The following is a 19,574-nucleotide window of genomic DNA, read 5'->3' as shown; positions in this document are numbered from 1 at the left end:
CTTTAAAATCCTCATCCATCTCATGATTAATTGGAAATTATTTGACTGCGTCTATTCTCTGATTGTGAGGGATGGAAGTATACAGAGAACATACGTCGATGGTACATAGGGTTAATAAGCTGTCTTCATCGAATTCGATGTTGATAATTTTATTGAGAAAATCAGTGGTGTCTCTTAGGTATGAAGGCATCTTTTGCACAATCGTTTGTAGATGTGAAATAGACTCATGTGTCACACTGCTTCTCAAGCTACTAGTGTTTGTTATTACTGTTTTATTTTACGATTGGCATTTGCACACACACAGTCAGCCCAAGGTGGCAGTGGAGCGCTTAATGTAGGCCAGGAAGTCATGTGGCTCACAGCAGAGATAAGTCTCTCAAAGGAAACAATTAAAAAGGCATAAAGGTACCGAACGTACATCAGAATGACTAAGAAGCAATAGTTTTGGCCCACATGTGTGGTATAGAATAGTACTTCTAGGGGACCAGATGGATTGGTGGCAGGCAGTAGATATAACAGCTTGCATGAATGACGAATGTGAGAGGACAGTCTCAGGTTGAAGAGGGGTTTATCCCACAAAGATGCGCTGCAAGAGCAGAAGGCTTGCCTTCTTGTTTTCTCCTTGCTGGTCTTGGCAAACTGATGTTTCATTCTCCACATTGTGGAGTTTTGGCCCTGAAAAATATTTTTAGTGAGGTAATGTGTGAGTGGCGGGTTGAAAGATGATGCCGAGTGCCTGACATTTGATACAAGCCTGTATTGGGAGCAACTTAAGGTCCTTGATAGTCGGAATTAAGTGGTTGTGTTTGTGTTGCTGTGGTGGGAGGTGCCAAATAAAGCAGCTTTTCAAAGGGTAAAAGTAGTGCCATGGAGGTACATCAGCAGGGCATAAGTCTTGGAGAAAATGGAGGCCCTGCGCTGTGGACTGGTAGGGCTTGAGGAGGAAGAGTTTGATTGTATTTACGTGACCTGCCCTTGCTATGGTTGGAGCAGCTTACTAAATGCAGCAATTTTCCATTGTGGTGCTCTATTAGACGATTGGTAGATAATTTTCCTATAATATGTGTTAGTTATTCATATTACAATACATGTTACATATATTGCAGGTGGAAAATTCAGCAGTAAGCTCTCAAAGTGCCTCGCTTATGGCCCAGAATGCCTTACTACAGAGCCAGCAGACAGCCAAGGAGAATGAAATCGAGAGCTTCCAGAAGCAGCGCGATGAGCTGAAAGCTGTGCACGAGTCGCTGCTGAAGGACCACGAGTACTTGGTGTCCCTGCACGAGCGACAGTCCACAGAGTACGAGATGCTCATCAAACAGCACAGCAATCTGAAAACCGTGCATAAAAGTCTGGAGGTGGATCACAAGCAGCTGCAGGAAAGGTATAGTGTTAGGGAGATGCCACAAAATTGAAAATTAAAGGATGTATTATATTCATGACTAGTGATTGATGAAAGGTATTAAAGTTACTAAAACTAGTAAAATATAATGGAATGCTAACAGAGGTCACCCTCGGTAGACATTCAATACACACAGAAACATTTCTATTAACAAACAATAAGTTTTGATGTGTAACTTTTTTGATAGTTATATTTGATATCCTGACATTTATTTTTAAATAAAACCTCGATATACTTGCCCCATCAGTATGCGTTTTACTTTTCATAGACGTTTTTCTTCATTAATTTTTTATGTAAAGATTCAACTATGGGTTACATTGTTATTTTGCACAATGAACCTATGCTAGATTCACATGGTGTGCGCTCTTCTTCGATCTAGTGACTCGTCAAACTTTTTTTGATTTTGGATGTTGACCACAAGCATCAACCATGCTTGAATTCTAGAGAGGAGAGAAAGTGTAATTTTATAAATAGGTGAAAATGTGAACCACCCTGCAAGTAACAGTTATTGCACCAGCTATTAAATTCCAGAATTGATATTCTAAGTAAATTCCAGTTTGATTTAATTTTGCTTTCATCACTTGAATCTGACGGTTCCCTTTAAAAGTTGTGAAGTACGCAATCTATCAAACATAAGAAAGTTTTCCTTGTAATTCAGGTGCTCCCCTTCTCTCAGTCACACTGCATTGCACCTCTCTTTTTTTCCTCGCTATCATTTTTTTGAGCAGTTATAGGAAGGCGTACAAAGCCAAGGAACGACTGCAGGTCTGGTGGGAATGAAAGCTAGGTAAAGGTTTTTTTCTGATTAAAAGACACGCCGCCTTAAGTCTGAGGCAAATTTTGTTAGCGACTGGAAAAAACTGGATCTAATTATGGTTTGCTTTCTCATTGAGAACAACGTATCTGCGTGGCCTGTGAACCATGCCCGTCAGAGATAACGATTTTGCGTGTCTCGTTCACTAGGGGATGTGTGAATAATTGATATGCTTAGGAAAGCGGGTGCAGCCTGCGCTTGTGACTGACTGGCTACATCTGCCATATGTCCCTCAAGGGCAAATAAAAGATGGATTTGTGTCTCATTAGGCTACATGTTTTCATTGCACGCCATAGTCAGAGGCATGGTTTAAAATGGCCGAGTCTGAAGGGTGTCCTCTAAACAATGGCGTAAGTGAAGCTGTCGAGGTTAGGTGTCCATATTTTTTGTAGGGGTGTCCTCTAAACAATGGCGTAGGTGAAGCTGTCGAGGGTAGGTGTCCATATTTTTTGTAGATTTTGTGATCGGGATACATCTCACTGCACTCTAGATTAAATTAAGAACATCAATCCCATTTGCTCTAAATACGATTTTAATTCCTTCTGGAATGCTTTGGTCATATGGAAGATACAGGTTCAAAGGTCAAGTGGTCCTCTGAATGTCGATGGAAGGATCCGCTTTCCAATGACAAGTGGGATTGATATATCCAAAGCACATGGTTTTGATATCAATTTAATGACAATATAGACCCAAGTACGGGGTTGAGGATGTAGCCTTACGGCTAGAGCGGTCGACCTCAAAGCTGGGCAACAGGGTTTGAGTCCTGGCAATGACGCTCAACATCCTGTGATTCTGGGCAAATTCACTTAATGTCCCTGTGCCTAACAAAAATGAATGTGTCCTTCTGTAACGAAACTGGTGCTCATGTAAAGCACTCTGATACCCGATGTCTCTGGTCTAGTTTGCGCTATATAAAACTCTAAAAGATGAAAGAAAAGTAAATCAACAACCGTTCACACTTGTGCTTTTGCCCTATGTTTAACATTCTTAAACATTTGTTTTTCCTAAGAAAGTACAAATTTGTAAAAGGTTTGTTTATGCTGAAAGTGTTTGATTGTGCGGTTTTGTCTGCAATTTACATTGTCCATTGACGCTCTTGACAGCCTTCCATTAGTAGAGCGATATCTGCTGTTTGTGGGCTATCCGATGGGGTTGTAATATGTTTTGGGTAGTTATGAATGTTTGAATAAGTAACAGAGGATTCAAAGAAAAGTTGGCAGAGGTCCATGCAAAGCTTGGATCCCTCTGATAGTGGAAACATTAAACTGTCAAGCCACCAAGCATTCCTGATGGCCAGCATAAAAATGGAAAATGCTGATTTCAGATTGTTTCAGCAGCCAATGCCTGTCTATTAGGCTGCAGTTTCAAACACACACATCACCCACATCATCTCAGCAGGAAGCTATATCTGATTTCGTAGTATGGTTAGGGATCTCTCCACACATGTTATTGACAAGATGACTTTTACATTCTGGGGGGACCTCGGTCAAAATGATTTAAGGTGAAGTATTTATGGAAAGTTAATTCCACAGAGCTGTTGGTCTGGTCTTGCACAATGCTGAGATGTCGCGGGAAGCTGAAAAATACATCTCCAGTATGAATTCACTACAGGTAGTAACCATTCTGCCAGCAACATATGATTAACTTCTTTTGGTGGCCTGGTGCAGCCTCTTGCAGAAAATCCACACTGCAAAGTGGCCCACAAAGCTCCACTCTCAGCAATATCCAGTTATAGCTGTGTCTGGCCAGCATTGAAACAGATATGGTATAAAAACGTTGCCAAAACTGTAGTGTGAGCCATCTCATTCCTATGATCTTAACTGAGGCAGGGAGAACGAGGACCACCTAATCTCCTGGACATGTGACAATTATTACCCCACATACCTGTTGTGCTGTGATGTACCAGTGTCGCCCACACACCAGTCATGCCATGACGAGCTTGTTACCCCATAAGGAGGCATGATCCACCCTTTTCCATACATGCATACATATGCATCAAGATTCACTTCTGCAGCCCTCTCATCAAACCCTCTGCAGCTTTGGTTTACTTAGCAATTAACTGCCTAATCTTGGTGGATTTTGGAAAAATTAATGTGGCGCTGTGCCCCAAGGCCTATCTGCACAGAGAGGAGAGCACCTCCTCCCCCCCCCCCCCCCATCCATCCCAGGGGAATCCAGTGCAGCACTAAGCCAGTGGTTGGACCAAGGAAGTGTGACAAGAGAGCAGAGGCCAGAATGGACAAGGGAGAAATATCACCATCTAGGTTTCCACCTCCATGCCTCTTCGCCTTGGGGGGACCTGCTACCAATAAGCTCACGCACAATAAGGTAATGAGACCTGGTTCCATCTCCTGCCCTCATTGGCTGATTGACAAGCATCCTAGCTGCTGTAAGCCTGTAAGAAAGAGGTGAAGAATCTGGAGAGAGTTTTCCCTGTGCAGAGGGCTGTTTCATTTCCAACCCTTGATATTACTACTAGTATGCACACTTTGCTGTGAAGGAGAGGCATAGCTTTATGTGCCCTCCTTTCATGAATGTAAAGAGCTGAGTTGAGGCCATCAGCTTCATTGCTGCCTCAGACCCGTCTGTCTAAAGTGTTATGGATCCATTCACCACACTAATGAGCCAGTCACTATGCTAGTTCATTAGGTTAATGCCTCCACCGCAAAAAATGTTTGTAACTTCTGGTCCCCGATTTGAGTCCAAGCAAGCCCGACTCAATCATATCTGTCAATAATGACAATGAGTCTGTTTGAACATAGTGAAAATAACACTTAGCACGAAATAGCCTTAAGATTGTTGAACAGTGATGCATAAAAAAGTGTTTCTTTCCTTACAAACATGGGCATATTTGCTAAATCGGTCAACCACAGTTGCTAACCATTTGATATGGACATGGGTTGCATGTCAACTTAATTAAAGTTAGGCCCAGGAATTCAAATGCTAAGCGAAGTGTGATTCAGGAAAAAATGTAATTGTCCCCCCCCCCCCCCGGCCCCTCCCATCCTCATTGGATTTTATTTTTTGTACCTTAAAAGAGGTTGCATCAATTACACAAGATTCATAGTCGACGATGTTACTAGACACGGAATGGTAAAATACGATTTGATTATTTTTAAGGAGTAGCATCACCTGAAAAAAGCCATCCTGTGAAAATTGCACACTACAGTAGGTATCGGTATCACAGCCAAAAAGAGATACTTGTATTGCCCAAATATTTGTGATCAGGCCACAACTGCACACATGGTCATGCAACTTCAGTGTGTGTGTTCCTTTGTAGGAGTGTGATAGCTAGTGTGAGTAGGAGTAGTGAAATATTATGAGAAATCTGACTTGTGCATGAGCTCCTTGTAAATGTATGATGTCCATATTTTGGGTAGTTTTCAGAGACAATCCACAAGCTGGGGCTCTTCAATTTTGGTTCAACAATCAAGTATAAAGCTCTTAATGATTTATCCATACAAATGCTTTATTTCGATCACAAAGATCGCCAAAGCACGAAAAAAAATACAAAATACATAAATAAAAGTAAACCAACTGTTGCAGAAAGAGAAATACAGATATTAAAACATACCAATAAATACATAAAAACACGAATATTAAACATGAAAAAAACCAACACTTCCTACGAGCTAAAAGCAGCAATCTACAAATTAATGACTTGCTAAAACAATCTTCACATGGCATGTTAAAAACGATAGTTCCAAGTTGGATTTGGGGTCACAAATACAAAACCAGTGTTCCCGTCAATAGATTTCATATGTGTAATGGAGTGATAACGACCCCACATCGTTTCATTGGTACTTGTCCTCAGAATTCTAAAGGCAGCCAAGTGACTTCCGGTGCCTAGGATCTTACATAGGGGCACACTCTGCTAGCTTCCATGAGGAGGGGATCTCAAGGTCCAACAAAATAGCATTGGATGCGTTTTTATTTATGGGCACCACACCACTGGATTCACTTTATACAAATCATTTGGGATTCTGTCTGGTCCTTGGGCACGAGCTGAAATGCAAGAATTAATAGCAGTCTAGGTATCATTAAGAGTGAAACACAGTTCCTTCATCCTCTTGGGCAGCCATATGTTGGATCATTTTATCACCCTCCTCTGTGGCACCCCCATTTGTGTACAACTTACTGACATGGGTCAATCCTTTGGTTGTACACAAACATCCATCATAGTTTGGGTACCATTAAGGCAGGCTGATGACGTACGCCAAAAGGTATGGCTGTCTTTAGAGGTCAGGGCTTGTGGAGAGTGAACCACAAGGAATTGTCCCACTCCTTTTTGACCCTAAACAAAGCCTGCATATACTGGACACCACTATTTATTATATTGGGGTGTGAGTTGGATTTAACTGCCGATAGGAGCTCGCTCTTTGCTAACCTGCAATTACTGTTAAACTAAGGATTAGTCTTAGACCTCCTCAACCCCCCTTTAGATGTTTTAAGTAACAAATCACTAACCTGTGCAAAAAGGTTTTTTTTTGGGTTTTTTTAAGAGTTTTTAATAGCCCAAACTAGACCCGAGAAATCTGGTATCAGAGCGCTTTACGTGAGCACCAGTTTCGTTACAGAAGGACACATTCATTTTTGTTAGGCTCAGGGAGATTAGGTGATTTTGCCCAGAATCACAGGATGTTGAGCGTCGTTGCCGGGACTTGAACCCTGTTGCCCATCTTAGAGGTCGATCGCTCTAGAAGTTGAGCATGACTCACGCTCTGCACCTCTCTCCTTGGGTGCGCTGGAAGGACTGATACATAGTCTACTTCTTTCTCCACTCTAGAAATAGATGCCTCAAGGGCTAGTGGGGGGGTTCCATCTATTTCCATGCAATGTTTTTCTGGTTATTGGTTGAGGAAAGGCCACCCGTATCACTGGGGCCCCGCAGAATGTATTTCAACCTGGAATTATCAGATAGAGTTAAGGTTAGTGCATGATGATCACTGTCTCATCTATCCACCACTTCCATATCTAACACAGGGAATAGGACACTTTACTCCGCACGCATTTACAACGCATGCTATTACCCCGCGTTTTATACTCCTCAAAAAACTTTACAGTGCAGAGCTTTACAATGCAATCCATTACAACGCAATGTCCATTACAACACAATTTACTATTCTAACTCCACTGGGGCATTGTAATGGGGAATGCGTTGTAATGGTTTGCAGTGTAAAGCCCTTCATTGTAAATGTTTTTGTGGAGTAAGAAATGCGGGGTAATAGCATGCGCTGTAACGCATGCGAAGTAAAGGATGTTTCCCCCAACACAGCTGGCCATAGCTTCGCGTCTACCAAATAATAGTCAAGCCTACTCTGGTGCCCAGGTCTATTGTATGTCATTCTTTCCTGGCGATCGGATGACGCCCTAACATCCTCGAAGATCAAAATGAAGAGTTAGGGCCAATACCTGTCCTGCTTTGGGGTACCATCTCACACATGGCAGATCAAGCTGGGGAATACCCCACTTATTATCCCAGGCTGCTGTTAATTTAGAGGGAATGACAGTCAAGGGCAGGGCAACAGAAAATTATGCAGCAGGTTTGAGTAAATTATGCGGCAAGAAAACACAAATTTCACATTTAGTAGTAGTGTTACTTCATTATTTAGCCATTTATAAATGTGGTAACACGGTCTGGGCATTGGTTGCACCCCGTTAGCACCAGTTTAACACTCAAATATAGCAATAAGCAAAAGAAAGGTGACCTGTCCAGTTTTCCAAAGGGCCTTCCAGCGCACCGCAACAATTGTCACTGCGTTTTTAGTAACTTTTGAAACGTTTGAGCTATAAAGATTTTTTTTTTTTATCTGCACATTATGTGGCAGGTGATAGATTATGGGGCAAATCTATAATTCTGCTAAACTTGCTGCGTCCGCACAATCACATAATTCCAGTGGCCCTGATTAAGGGGTCAAACGTGGTATTAAAACCGTCTGCCACCAAAAGGTAACCCTTCCCCGTGTGTTCAGAGAGCACCACCTCAAGAGAATTTAAAACCACTGACTCTGCAAATCCGGTTCCTACTCTATTATAAACATTAGAAAAAACTATAACCGAAGGCAATACAAGCACAACTGCAATTACATCAGGCGAATAAATACAGATTTTCCTTATTTTACATTGAAGGGATGTTTTGACCCAAAACCCTAGACCCCAGAGGGTCTGCCCCTTCCACTCTGGACTGAATTTACACTGAAGGACAGCCCATTTCTTAGGGAATGGAGACAGAGACCAGGTGTCTTGAAAGACGCAGACATCATGGAAATCTATACAAATACTCCAATCCACCTCAGAGAGCAATTTTGTAATCCCTGCTACCTTCCATGACAGAATTATTAATGAAGGTGGATTGACTGAATTGTGGGTGGAAAGTCACCAACCACCAGCTCAACTACCGGGTGTGCGAGATCAATTACGACCTGCTCCCTGGAGATAGGGGAACACCCACCAGACCAATTGCGAGAGGACTAAGAGGTTTCCTCCTAGCTTCTGAAGGCAAACTAGTTAACAAGTGGGCATCAGCAGCTTGATTGAAGCAAAATTTGCCAATGGGGCTTACTATATCAGCACTGTTTTCCTGAGCAGCCTATGTTAATCAAGGGTAGGGCCCATTTGACCCACGGTTGGCATCCCCACAGCCTGGGCTGTATCGCCTGGAGCACTACTGACACCTGTTTCCGGAACCGGATACTTTATCACAGTGCCGGTATTAGCTTGTGGAATGGCTCTAGCATCCGCGGCCGCAAGACCATCAACTATGTACCTGTGGGAAAATTGGACCTTCACCTTATTGTGATCTTCCTCAGGGCAAGACAGTCTTTCAGCACCCACTATGCCACTCCTTATAATAGAATGGCACTGATGAAATTCCCGAAACCAATGCTTAACTTTATTAATGAGTGATTCTTCATCTTCGCTCACACCCCTGACAGCTTAGGGTTTGGTGTAGGATAAATATGGGCCCACTGATTCACTGGCGGTCTTTGTATATAACACCCATTTCTTACATCCTCTCTGCAACAAGACATATAGGGGGCTCTCTGAAAGAGAGCCCCGCAGCCTTGGGCCTTCTTGACCCGACCCGGGCCAGCTCCCAACTCCCTCTTCAGGGATTCCAACCTTGCACTATGTAGCTGGAAACCCACGTGACTATGGCTGTGGAGGACTGGGATGGAACGATGGGGGGAAGTTGGGCAATGGTTCCCCTGGGCAACCGTTCAGAGTGCAACATAGAGTGAGGATCCCCGTGGCTGGCAGTCACATTAGTTCCTACCCTTTCATGGCCCACCACTACAGTGCCAAGAGGGCTTTGCTTTCTTTTTTTTTTCTTCTCCTCAAAACTGTCTTCCACCCTCGTCAAGGTCACTATCTGGTCCCTCAACTCACCTATTAATCCTATCGAACATCGGCGCATGAGATGACATTCCAGGGTGGGGGCTCTAGGAGCATCGGTACAGAACCCTTCATTTACATCAACATTAGTGCAGAGAGTCGAGAACCGCTTTCGGCACTCAATTACATCTTCATTACAAACTGCCCATGGTTTCTCGGGCTCACACAACACAGAGGGTTCAGAATCTTTTCCCCCAGACGGTACCCTTGTACCCCTCAGATGTTTAAAACATCTGTGGTTTACGCTTTGTTGCTGCAACGGGGGAGGATTCAGTATCATTGCCACTTTGTAAGAGGGTTGGATTTGCACTGTCCGCACATTCAGAAAAGAGTTTGGCAGTTCGGGCCAATACAAAATTCCGAGCAGCTGACAATGAATACTTTTTTGTCATTCGGGGACATTTATATAAACTGTCATAAATGGAAGGGATGGCAAGTTATATGGAATTGATCCTTTACAATGATAAAACAAGAAGGCATTCTTCTCTACTGTATATTGATGCCATTTAAATTTCTCTTTTTAATGCACATTCGTGGTTGTCTTTAAAGCAATCTTAGGGTGGGTAAAACAACTTGATGAGATTCCATGATCGTGCATTTTTATAACCTTTTTTTAATACTGTGCAGCTACAACAGCTTGAAGAAACGCAAGGCTGAGCTGGAAGAGCTGGACATTGTCCTGAGGACCGAAAGGGAAGTTCTGCAGCAGGAAAGGAGGAAGAATGCAGTAGCTGCAAGTGAAAATCAAAAGCTGAAAGAGGACTTGGACAGGTAAGAGTAATTTAGTGGTCTTGTTGTTTCAAAGGTTTTGAGATGAAAAAATTCAAAAAGAAAATTGTGATCGCCCAATTTACAGTAGGTTGTTACATTGTGCCAGAGGCCTGGTGAAGGAGGATTTCTGTAGGAGAACAGCTGCCAGATTAGAAACTGAAGGACAGTAGTAATGCAAACGTTTGTAATAACAGCCAGTGCATTTCTGGTAGGAATGTGCTATATAAATGATATATGCCTATTATTTCCCCCACTGTTAGAGTTGCTGGAGCGCAGCATGATATCTTCTGATTACCTGCAACTCCCTAAAGGTTGGATGGACAGAGAAAGGAAGAGGAAGATGTGCAGTAGGGATGCGCATCAAGAACCCTTCATGAAATTTCCTTGACCTCCTTCCATCTCACCAGTTTAGGGCAATAATGAGTCACATAACTAAAACAGAGTAAGAAAGGGTGTAGGGAAAAAGTCACACCAAGTTGGCAAATATGTTTACTTGTGAGTGTAAAGAATACTTAAATTACTCCTGAACTTTTTCTAAAATGGATTTCCTCACACGGAAGAGGGCACTATCAAAGTTGGTGATGCCCACATTCTCTGCAGGTGCTCAGTTGATCCTTTCATGACAAATGCATCCTCTGGTATCGTCAGCTTTAGGGCTCTTCCATCTTGCCACAGGCAGCCAGTTTCCTGAGTGAGGCAAGGACATACCAGTTCCATCTACGTTGGTCTCCTGCTGCAACGAATAGTAATGCAGTCGGCGTGGCCTAGGCGGGCAACATGGCGATGGTGTTTTAGACCAACTCCCGCGGCACCCCTGAAAATACATTGCCATTCTTTCCCAACTGCAACATTTACCTTCCCTTGATGCGCCCTATATGAAAGGATTGCTGGGAAGGACAATTTGGCAGAGGGAGGATGCTTTCAGGGCATTGTAGCCCACCATTGCTGGGCTGGCTGCAAAGAACCCATAAGATCGTGGCCGGTTCCTGAATCCTGTTTTGGGAGCTGTGGCACGGTGCTGAGGGGCCACAGTGACTCGGGGACCTCCTGCACCCCCCTGCCTTGGAGTGCGGCACTCCAGGGGGTGACTGATGCTGTGGGAAAGAGTTGGCACCACTGGGGGCAGAGAAGTGGTGGTACTGACTGCGCGCACAGAGCATGAGGAGGATCAACACTCGAGGCCTGGCCCTGGGGCTGCAGTCCGAGAATCGTTGGACCCGGCGCCTTGGTGGCATTTGCACCCCTCCTCCTCTGAGGTGAGTAGCACAGAGAGACAAGTTTGGGCCGGAGGTGTGGGGTAGAAATAACCCAGCTGGTGGATGCTGCACCTTGTTGTCACCCCCATGGACCTTGGGAGTGCGGGCTTGGAGTCATCCTGGGGTTACCTGGTGGGGACCTGCTGGATGCAAGAAGCTCTGCTGGGGCCATGTGTCTGGAGGGATCGGGAATTAGCCTCCCCTTTTGGCAATGCATGCTGGTGCGATAATCCCTGCGCTTCCTAGATGTGTGTGCGGGGGGGAGCAGGGCACTCTCGCTGCCACTATTGCCAAGACTTGCAGCACTCCCTGGGGTCTTGTTCCCCCACCGTCTTCTTTATTGTGCCACTCATGACTCCTGCCTCCTATGCTGATCGCTGGGGGCCCGCTGCCACGCAACATCCTGTTGCTGTGCTGGTGCCTGGGGATGGATGGTGACCATCTGGAGTGCCTCCTGCCCACGTTGACCCTGAGGAGACGATTTCACCCTGGACTGTGGTGTGCCCTTTCCCCCCTCTGACTTTTCTTGCCGGGGGGGGGGGGGGGGGGGGGGGGGTCTCAAGCCTTCCTTTATGAGTGACCAGAGTGGGACCCCCTCATTGAGGTAATTGACTGGGCCCCGCCCCCTCCTTGCTTGGGGCTAAGCTGAAAGGAGCCCACCCCTGCCTCCCGACCTGGCTTGTTGAGTTGGATTATGCCGGGGCTGTTCCCAGGAGACCCCTGTGTGTAAACCGGGATCAGCGCACCGCCGAGGCACTGCGGCGGTAGAGAAGACTTATGGAGGAGGATCCGCTGTGGGATATGCCCCCAACCTGTACACTAGAGTTGAACCTCGCCTATGCCCTCAACCTGGTCACTGCTCTTGCTGCCCTGCCGGGGTAAGCGGGCCACTGGGACTGCAGTCAGCTATTCTCTGGGGCGCCACTGGACACTCATGGAGATTCGCCATAACTGACTTCCCCCTCCAATGCCGGCTCAAATAAAGATTGACCAATACACCATGCCTACCTCTGGCACTAGTGGGGCTGCCTGGCGTCCCCTCACAGCCCCCCCCCCCCCCCCCCTTGCGGGCTGACCTTGACATCATTCTTAAAGCCATTCAGATCACCAGAGAAGCGATCGAAACCAAAGTAGCTGAGGTCCAAGTAGACGTATTCCTACTGCGTCAAGACCTCTCAAACATTGCTGGCCACATGACCGAGGCTGAGACTAGGGTGTCCTCAGTGAACGACAAGGTGGCCACCCTCAAACTTCAAATCTCCCAACTGCTTTCCACCATGAAGTCTTTGGAAGAACATGTTAAAGATGCGGAGAACAGGTCATGGAGGAATAACCTCTGATTTATTGGGTTCCTAGAGGGGGTGGAGATGTCTGGAGCTGACCAACTGCTGGAGTACTGGTTGCAGTCCTCGATCCTCTCTGAAAAGTTACCCAAGTGGTTTGTGGTGCAGAGGGCACACAGATCCTTGGCCCGTCGGCCCCTACACGGAGCCCACCCCATCCATTAATAGCCTGCATCTTCAATTACAGACTCTGCAATGCCATTCTTCACAAGGCTAGACTGCACACTGACCTGCACTTTCAAAACCTGTAGATTATGATCTTTCCTGACTATACTCGCGCAGTTCAGCAGCGCAGATGCTCTTTTGAGGATGTCATACAGAAACACCGCTCGCCCCAGCCTACATAAGGGATACAACTCACTGAGCCTGGACTGCCACAGTGTTGGGGCAGGCACCCTTGACCCTGATGCTCTACTCTCAGGCACCCCCAGATCTTTTCCATTCTTTTGATGACATTGTAGATCTATTGTTATTTCTCAGAGACTCACAGTCTCCGGATCTTGCCTGGAGATTCTCCGCTTCTACGGTGAGGCCTCGTAACTCCACGTTAACAAAGCTAAATCCCATTTGATGCCAATTGAGGGAGGCATGGGCGATTGGTCTTGGTGTGCCTCAATCCTTTAGTGCCACCTTTCCTTGAAATACTTAGATGTTTACATCACCCGGAGTTGACGTGGAGTCTTAACCTGAACCCCCTCACAGTTGGGCTAAATAGAGATTTGAGAAATTGAAGCCACTTGCCTCTTAATCCCTTGGGATGTATAGCGTTATTTTAAATGCAGGTACTGCAGCACTTTCTATATATATATATATATATATATATATATATATATATATATATATATATATATATATATTTTTAACTTCCCCTGCTCAAACCCTAGGAGATGATTTTAGACCCTGTCATCAAAGGTTTCCACCTTTTGCTGGGCGAGGAAGCGCCACAGTGTGGCCTTTGTCAATAGGTGACACCCCCCCTATGATGGGGGAATGGGAATGTCTAGCCTTTACGGGTATTACCTAGCAGCGCAACGCAACGACAATTACAGACTGCTTCAGTAAGGGGTGGGATGATACTGCCTACTGGGAGGCATTGAATCCGTGGGCCTTGTCTAGCTCCAGGGCCTGCTTTACGGGACTCCCATTCCCCAGATGCCCCCAGAGTGTCCGCTGGTAGCCTTGCTGTGCTCTTCGGTTTATCAGATGGGAACACAAGCTCACTGGAATGACCCCACTGTGGCAGGGTAAGTGGTTAACCCCTATTGCCAGCCTACAAGGTTTTGGAAAGTGGGATAAAATATGAATCAACCACCTTGAATGTCTAGCAAGACTCTGTCATTTCAGGAACTGTAGTTTCACCAGTACCTGCAAGTATACTACACCCTTTTGGTCTACATCCCACTTGGCATGAAAATCCCTGATTTTAATCCTCTTGAAGCAAGGCTCTGAATGTGTAAACTAGTCAAAGGAGCCATCTCAACGAATTACCACACTCATCATTAGCACTCCGGATTGCTTCCCTGGGCAGCGGATGCGATGGAAGTCATGGGTGGGAGACCTATACAACGACGACTGGTGTGAGGCCATACTGGTGCCTAGGGAGATGGTTCAATTATCTGCACCTTATCTATTTGACTCCACAGAGACTCCACTTAGTGGATGGCACCTCTCAGAGCCAGTGTTCACGCTGCTTCCCGGCGGAAGCGGACGTCTTCCACATGGTCTGTACCTGTCCCAGACTGACCCTCTTTTGGGAGGGAGTGGGAGAAGAGGTCGGGATGCCAGATTGATTTACTTACCCCCGGGTGGCCCTGTTGGGCTTGATGATGGAGGTGGGGGGGGACAGAGGATGCAGCAGACCTTTATTGGGTAGCAACGATGGTGGCTAAACGTGACATTGCCTGTAAATGGAAATCCCCAATGGTGGAATGGAGGAAGGGAGTGGACTGGTGCGCCCAATTTATGAGGCCCGGGGTTGCCCCTGAAAAAATGAGATTTATGGCAAATGGTGGAGGTGTTATGGGCTGGATGTTGCAACTTCCTAGATGTATACTGGACTGATGCACACTGTGTAGACATGTGGAACTGGTCAAATTGTGTGTTACTGTTATACCCAAAGTCAGTAACATTTGTTTTTCAAAAGGAATATGGCTGGAAACCTCTTGACACATGAATATTTTTGAGGCACTTTCAACATGCAAAATGAGCTTAACCTTTCCATGGTTACCACACATTCCAGCCTTCACCCAAAGTGCTTTCTCTTGGGGTGGCCTGAGAAATTGAACTTCTATAGGCTCCTGAAAAGTCGCATCCAGGTAGAGGCTTGGCATGCTCCACATCACTCCATATGGCTCTGTGAATAAATTATCACAGCTGAAATCAACTGTTACTTATATGAACCAAAGGTGTTACTGCTTGATCATTATCTTACAAGGTTCCCTGTCACTGACAACCTTCCTAGTTGAACCCAGGTTCAAGGTAACTCATGGTATGATCTGTAAAATGTGTGCCAGCTACTGCTCTGCGTGTCTACTCCTGTTGCTTCTCTTACTGGACGGAGATGAAATCAGGCCCCCCCCCCCCTGTGTGTCGTCTCTCTATCATACAGTGCCAACTCAGGTGTAAGACTATTTGGCTACACTTTCTGGGGATACCATGGCAATATCAGGCCCAGAGAATAGCAGCAGGACAGCACAAAGCATGTACACAGTAGCATCCAGAGCCAGGCATGTACGTTGTAGCATTCACAGTCAGTCCTCTTCAAGGCTGACTGCACTGCTGCAAGTAGTCTTGTTCGGAGGGGGGGGGGGCAGTATCCACACTCTAGAAGCAGTCAATACATTTTGCAGTATTGGGGCCACAACTGGTAAGAGGTGTTGCCGGGTGCTAACAATAAACAGTTCGGGCATGGTCAGAAGTCTGCAGGATGGGGTCTCACCATCCCATGAAGATGGTGCACTGCTAGACGTATGCAGAAGAAATGGTAAGGCCTGCATGGAATGACGGCTTAACTGGCTGTATGGTCAGCCCTGACTCTCAAATCAGCCAAAGGGATGGTCTGGCACTCCTTTTGTTGGAGTGTCGATAATGTCAATAAGAAGCAGCAGGGTTGGCAGCTTAGCCTCGCCTGTGCAAAAAAATGCTCAAGCTTCACATTGAATAGTGCTAACGTCGATGCAGAGCTCGAGGTATGAGTGTCCTGGTGGTGAAGCTAGTCGGAGGGCTGCCGGCCTATAAATAGTAATCCGCTGGACTAAATCACTTGACTTACTGCTATCATGCACGGAGATATAGTGATTTGTGCCCTGGGTAACCCCTTCTAAGTATTCTGTATTCAAGTTACTATCCTTTATTTTCTTTAAGCGATCATGCAATCATCTCCCGTAGTCGGGGCTTCAGGAATGCCTGACCATATTCCAGCTGTGCCCCTGCAGACTACACATCCTGGCATGCCTGGGGACTACCCCAGGAAGTAGTCACCTGGCAAGCCTTCCCATTTCCTTTATAATCATATGAAGTTCAGAAGCCTCCTCCCGATATCGCTTTCCCAGGGCACACGCCACTATATCTCCGTGCATGATAGCAGTAAGTCAAGTGATTTTGTCCAGCGGATTACTATTTATAGGCCGGCTGCCCTCTGGTGAGCTTCACCACTCAATAACTATTGACTTAGACGGGGCTGGATGTGCCTTTTGGTATCTCCGCCCCGCAAGCAATATGGGTAAATACCGGTGTTGGTTTCCATCAAACAAGACTGCCAGTAGCAGGTACTGTGCATCAAAAAATCCGTTCACATTCTCGACTTTGTGATATGTGTCAGCTACGAGCAGCGACATTTTGTTTCGCATTTTATTATCTTTACCACACTCTCATAATTCGATATCAATTAAACCTCTGATGCATCACCTCAGCTAAGACTGGAGTGCGATTTACCTAGCTTCATCACGTCCTTACCAGAAGCTTGCTATTGTTTAATCATGTCCAGCAGCATTGTATGTAACGATGGTTAGCGTCCTTGACACATTGGACACAGAAAGCATAGGCTGCAGTGGTAAAGGCACAGTCAATGGGTATTTTTTCACTCGTTTACGAACACATCTCTCTATTCCACCCATTTCTCACTACGCTACAAATCGTTCATCCACTCCTGGTTGTCAGGATCATAATACTTTAGCGATAACTTTTAGGGTCCGGCCCTTACGAATGTGTAATCTAACTTTTATCTGCTACTGAGTTGAATTGGTCTCCACTTCTTTTTTAAGCTTGTCTCATCACCACAATTTGAGAAACATCTCTAACGCCACAACCTTTACCTAACAGGTTGGAGTTGCGTGTGCACCTTTAGCAATTTGCCAAGGACAGATGGGTCACTTTGCCAGACTACTGCAGGTCCTACCGGTGAATCCGTCCTTTTGAATTTCCGGGATCACTGGCTTATTATTCCTACTCAATACACCAATGGAATGTTCTTTTTCTTGCACTTTGTTTACTTTACACAGCAGTAGCTAATGTAGAGATGCTGAAGAAAGCCACGATACTGGCGAGGTAATTGCCTGAAACATATCGATCACTATCCAGTACTACGAATCTAATGGTTTCAGTCGCATCTTTTGTTTTTAACCCTAGCACATGGTAGCCAGAATAAAGGTCAAGAGGTTAACCTTGTAGTTAGTTTTAACTCACTCACTTATTTGCACTGCACCTCTCACGAAACCGTGCTAGCTCACATTGGGTTTTAGTAACAACCCCTCTAATATAAAACATCCCTGCTCTCCTCCCTTGCAGCGAGGGGATTGTAGCCCACACCATGACTAGGGTTCATGGTGCGAGGAGGATTCTAGAAGCATGCCACCATTGGTGGGTGAGGGAAATAGTCCTTAAAAGGGCACCCCCCCTGTAAGCCCTTTTTGTGTTCTCTTGTTGTATCAGTCCCGAAGGCTCTTTGTGTACTGAGTTATTGGAACTGGGGAGTTTGCCCTTGCTGGTCTTTCAAATCTCCTCAGGCCCCTTCTGTGTATTTATGGTAAGAGTGTCTTGACAATCCTTTAGGGACTGGACAGGAAACCTCCCTTCCAAAGAGTTTTTTTTTCTAACTTTGACTGGAACTGCCCATCATTGGAGCATCAATCCCGCCTAATAAGTTTCCAGTGTTGTCCCCTAAACAAATTGAGCAGGGAATGGGTATATCTCTGATCAGGAATATGCCACTTATAAAGCGCACAGCTGTCAAATTTTATATAAAGGCGTTGAAGATGGTCTATCCATATTCTATCCATTTAGATTTTCCCAGTGATGTTTTTTCTGCTCACTGAAATTGGAAAACTCTAAAAGTTAAAAAAAAAAAAAAAAATCTACGAAGTGCCTCATCTCGCATGGTGGGATCTGTTTGCTGTTTTACAATTTGCGCAGGATGTTCAATGAAAATTAAGTTTCTTGATCATGCCTATGGGAATGTAGAGCTACTGGGGTCTGGTACATTTAACAGTAAGACTCTATGAACTCAATCCTTCGTTGTAATATAGAACAGTATGAGGACTAAATATACATTATTAAATAAATCAAACATGACTGTTTCTCACTTTGAAGTTCATTTCTATGCCTGCAAAAAAAAAATTATTTACCAGTAGGCTCAGGAAGCTTCTACTAGGAAGCCATTTAAATGATTAAATCATAAATGATGTGCTTTATTGGAGGCCCCTTGCAACCCAGGAGCATCATTCCCATTTCCATAGACTTTCTACCTCAATATACATGTTTGTTTAGGTCGTTCTCTTCTCAGCTGTAGGATTTGCTGCTGGTACACAATTTTAAGGACATTTATCCAAAGAGTAGTAACAAGTCAAATAAAAGATAAAGATGTGTCATACTAATTAAAATCTGCACCAATAAGGGGGTAGAATGGATTCTGTAAATAGAGACAGTGATTTTCCTCTGAGCTGCGACCCTTATCTATAATTAGATATTCACATCCAGTTGTAGAACATAGCAATAACTACGTACTTTGAACAGAGCTGAGGCACTGTACTTGAAATAATCTTAGTGATGTATTTTGATGATTTCTGCTGTTATTGCAAATGAATACAAGTAGCCATTTAGTTGTATATCAAAAGCCCCCCTGTCACACGGGTATCTGTGAATTGATTATCCGTACATAAACCAGTATCCATTTGCCTATATTACTGTGTGTGAACCTAGCTTTCCTTTTTGGAATGGGAAATTTTACCATCTTTTGTAATGAAAACTCAGTAGGTTTTTTTTGTAATCTGCATTTGTGTTGATGCATATACCTACTAAGTAAGAAATTCCCTAGTCTTGTGAAAACGTCTCAAAAGCACCCAGGCTTCTTGGTACGGCTCCTGTTACAAAAATTGTGACTGCCACCGTAACTTGTGGTATTCATGTTTGCTCAAACCTGTTCATGTGCTTCTAAGGATGCAGTATATGCGAAAACTCCTCTGAACCCAGTGTAGGAAGTTGGCTCTGTATATGGTATGCCACTAGGTGGTTATACTGTGTACAGAGTCCAGAGATTGCTCACAAGTGTACAGGGCTCAATGCAAAATTCAAGATGCTCTATTAGAGGTAGTGTGTTC

General features: G+C 44.9%; 1 protein-coding gene across 7 annotated transcripts in view; it reads left to right on the top strand.

Annotated features, from left to right (window-relative positions):
• CCDC88C (coiled-coil and HOOK domain protein 88C) overlaps positions 1-19,574 on the top strand; it is a 460,272-nt gene that overhangs the window by 318,709 nt on the left and 121,989 nt on the right. For all 7 annotated transcript variants that reach the window (XM_085626546.1, XM_085626541.1, XM_085626543.1 and 4 more), the window contains exons 20-21: positions 1,107-1,384; positions 10,239-10,382. In XM_085626546.1, the coding sequence (XP_085482672.1) occupies positions 1,107-1,384; positions 10,239-10,382 (422 nt within the window). The remainder of the gene's footprint in view (positions 1-1,106; positions 1,385-10,238; positions 10,383-19,574) is intronic.

This window comes from Triturus cristatus, chromosome 9, assembly GCF_964204655.1.
Source record: "Triturus cristatus chromosome 9, aTriCri1.1, whole genome shotgun sequence".
Lineage (NCBI taxonomy): Eukaryota > Metazoa > Chordata > Amphibia > Caudata > Salamandridae > Triturus > Triturus cristatus.
Note: the sequence above shows the minus strand (reverse complement) of the source record. Positions and strands in the feature narration are given on the sequence as shown.